The 1,312-nt window shown below is 45.9% G+C and overlaps 1 protein-coding gene across 1 annotated transcript in view; it reads right to left on the bottom strand.

The window, feature by feature from the left end:
* The window catches only part of anxa6 (annexin A6), a 45,416-nt gene that overhangs the window by 26,063 nt on the left and 18,041 nt on the right, over positions 1-1,312 (bottom strand). The window contains 3 exon segments of the mRNA XM_070444168.1: positions 394-416; positions 781-874; positions 1,018-1,074. Coding sequence (XP_070300269.1) covers positions 394-416; positions 781-874; positions 1,018-1,074 — 174 coding nt within the window.

The raw sequence follows: 1,312 nt of genomic DNA on the forward strand, positions 1-1,312 counted from the left end.
ACGTGAGGTTGGTATAGTGAGGTTGGTATGAGTGAGGTTGGTATAGTGAGGTTGGTATGAGTGAGGTTGGTATGAGTGGAGGTTGGTATAGTGGGTTGTTGGTATAGTGAGGTTGGTATGTGAGGTTGGTATGACTTTGATGAGGTTGGTATGAGTGAGGTTGGTATAGTGAGGTTGGTCAGAGTGAGGTTTGGTAAGAGTGAGGTTGGTATCAGAGTGAGGTTGGTATAGTGAGGTTGGTCAGAGTGAGGTTGGTATAGAGTGAGGTTGGTATGAGTGAGGTTGGTATGACTGAAGGTGGGTTGGTATGAGTGAGGTTGGTCAGAGTGAGTTGGTCGAGTGAGTTTGGTCACGAGTGAGGTTGTATAAAGTGCAGTGGTTGGTTATCTCTGCTATCTCCTGGTACTTATCAAACACTGCAGGAAGAAGACAGAGAACGGAGTCATTCCCTGGCATGGTATCCTAGTCAGTGAACTACTGAGACCAGACCACAGACACATAACTCAACAGCCTGATACAACCCTGTGTGTTGTGGGTGTGAGAAGAAATGACCGATTCACACAAGTAGATGTCACACTGACATCATAATGGATACGTTCCAAATGGAACCCTATTCCCTACATAGTGCACTACTTTTAACATCTTATGGGCTATAGACAGAGCACTATGTAGGGAGTAGCGTTCCATTTGGGATGTATAGCCAGTGTTCTGGTCAGGCTGAGGTCATGATACTGTTGTCGCTCTCAGCCTCATGTTTATGTACCCCGGTGTTATACTCACCCATCTGGAGGTGGTTGACACCGCGGTTTCCCAGCAACATAATGAAAATGGACTCCTCTGTGCCCCACTGCTCCTCCCCGGCTGCAAACAGCGCCTGAAAGTGTTGAAAAGTGTTGAAAAGGGATAGTTACAGACAGGTAGAAAGGAGTGAAGTTGATCGGGTTAGGAAGGGGAAGGGAAGAAACAGCTGGTGGGTTTGTATTGTGGTGAACGTGTTCTACTGCTTTAAACACTCACCTGAGCGTCCTCCTCCACTAGGTCTGCATGCACTACTCCTGGTTCATCTCTGGTTCCCTGGAAACACACACACACACGCACACATGCGCATGCGCACGCGCACACATTGGTTATATCTACTTACAACAACAAAAAACAACAAAAAACTCAACAAGCTATTGACAGCCTTTCAAATAATAAAATCATATTAGATCCACTATGGCTACTGGCATAGCATTAACTAACCTGTAGTAAAACAACCAGCATCTTCTTAAAGTGTCCTGACCAGGCTACTGCCATAGCATTAACTAACCTG

This window comes from Salvelinus sp. IW2-2015, linkage group LG6.2, assembly GCF_002910315.2.
Source record: "Salvelinus sp. IW2-2015 linkage group LG6.2, ASM291031v2, whole genome shotgun sequence".
NCBI lineage: Eukaryota > Metazoa > Chordata > Actinopteri > Salmoniformes > Salmonidae > Salvelinus > Salvelinus sp. IW2-2015.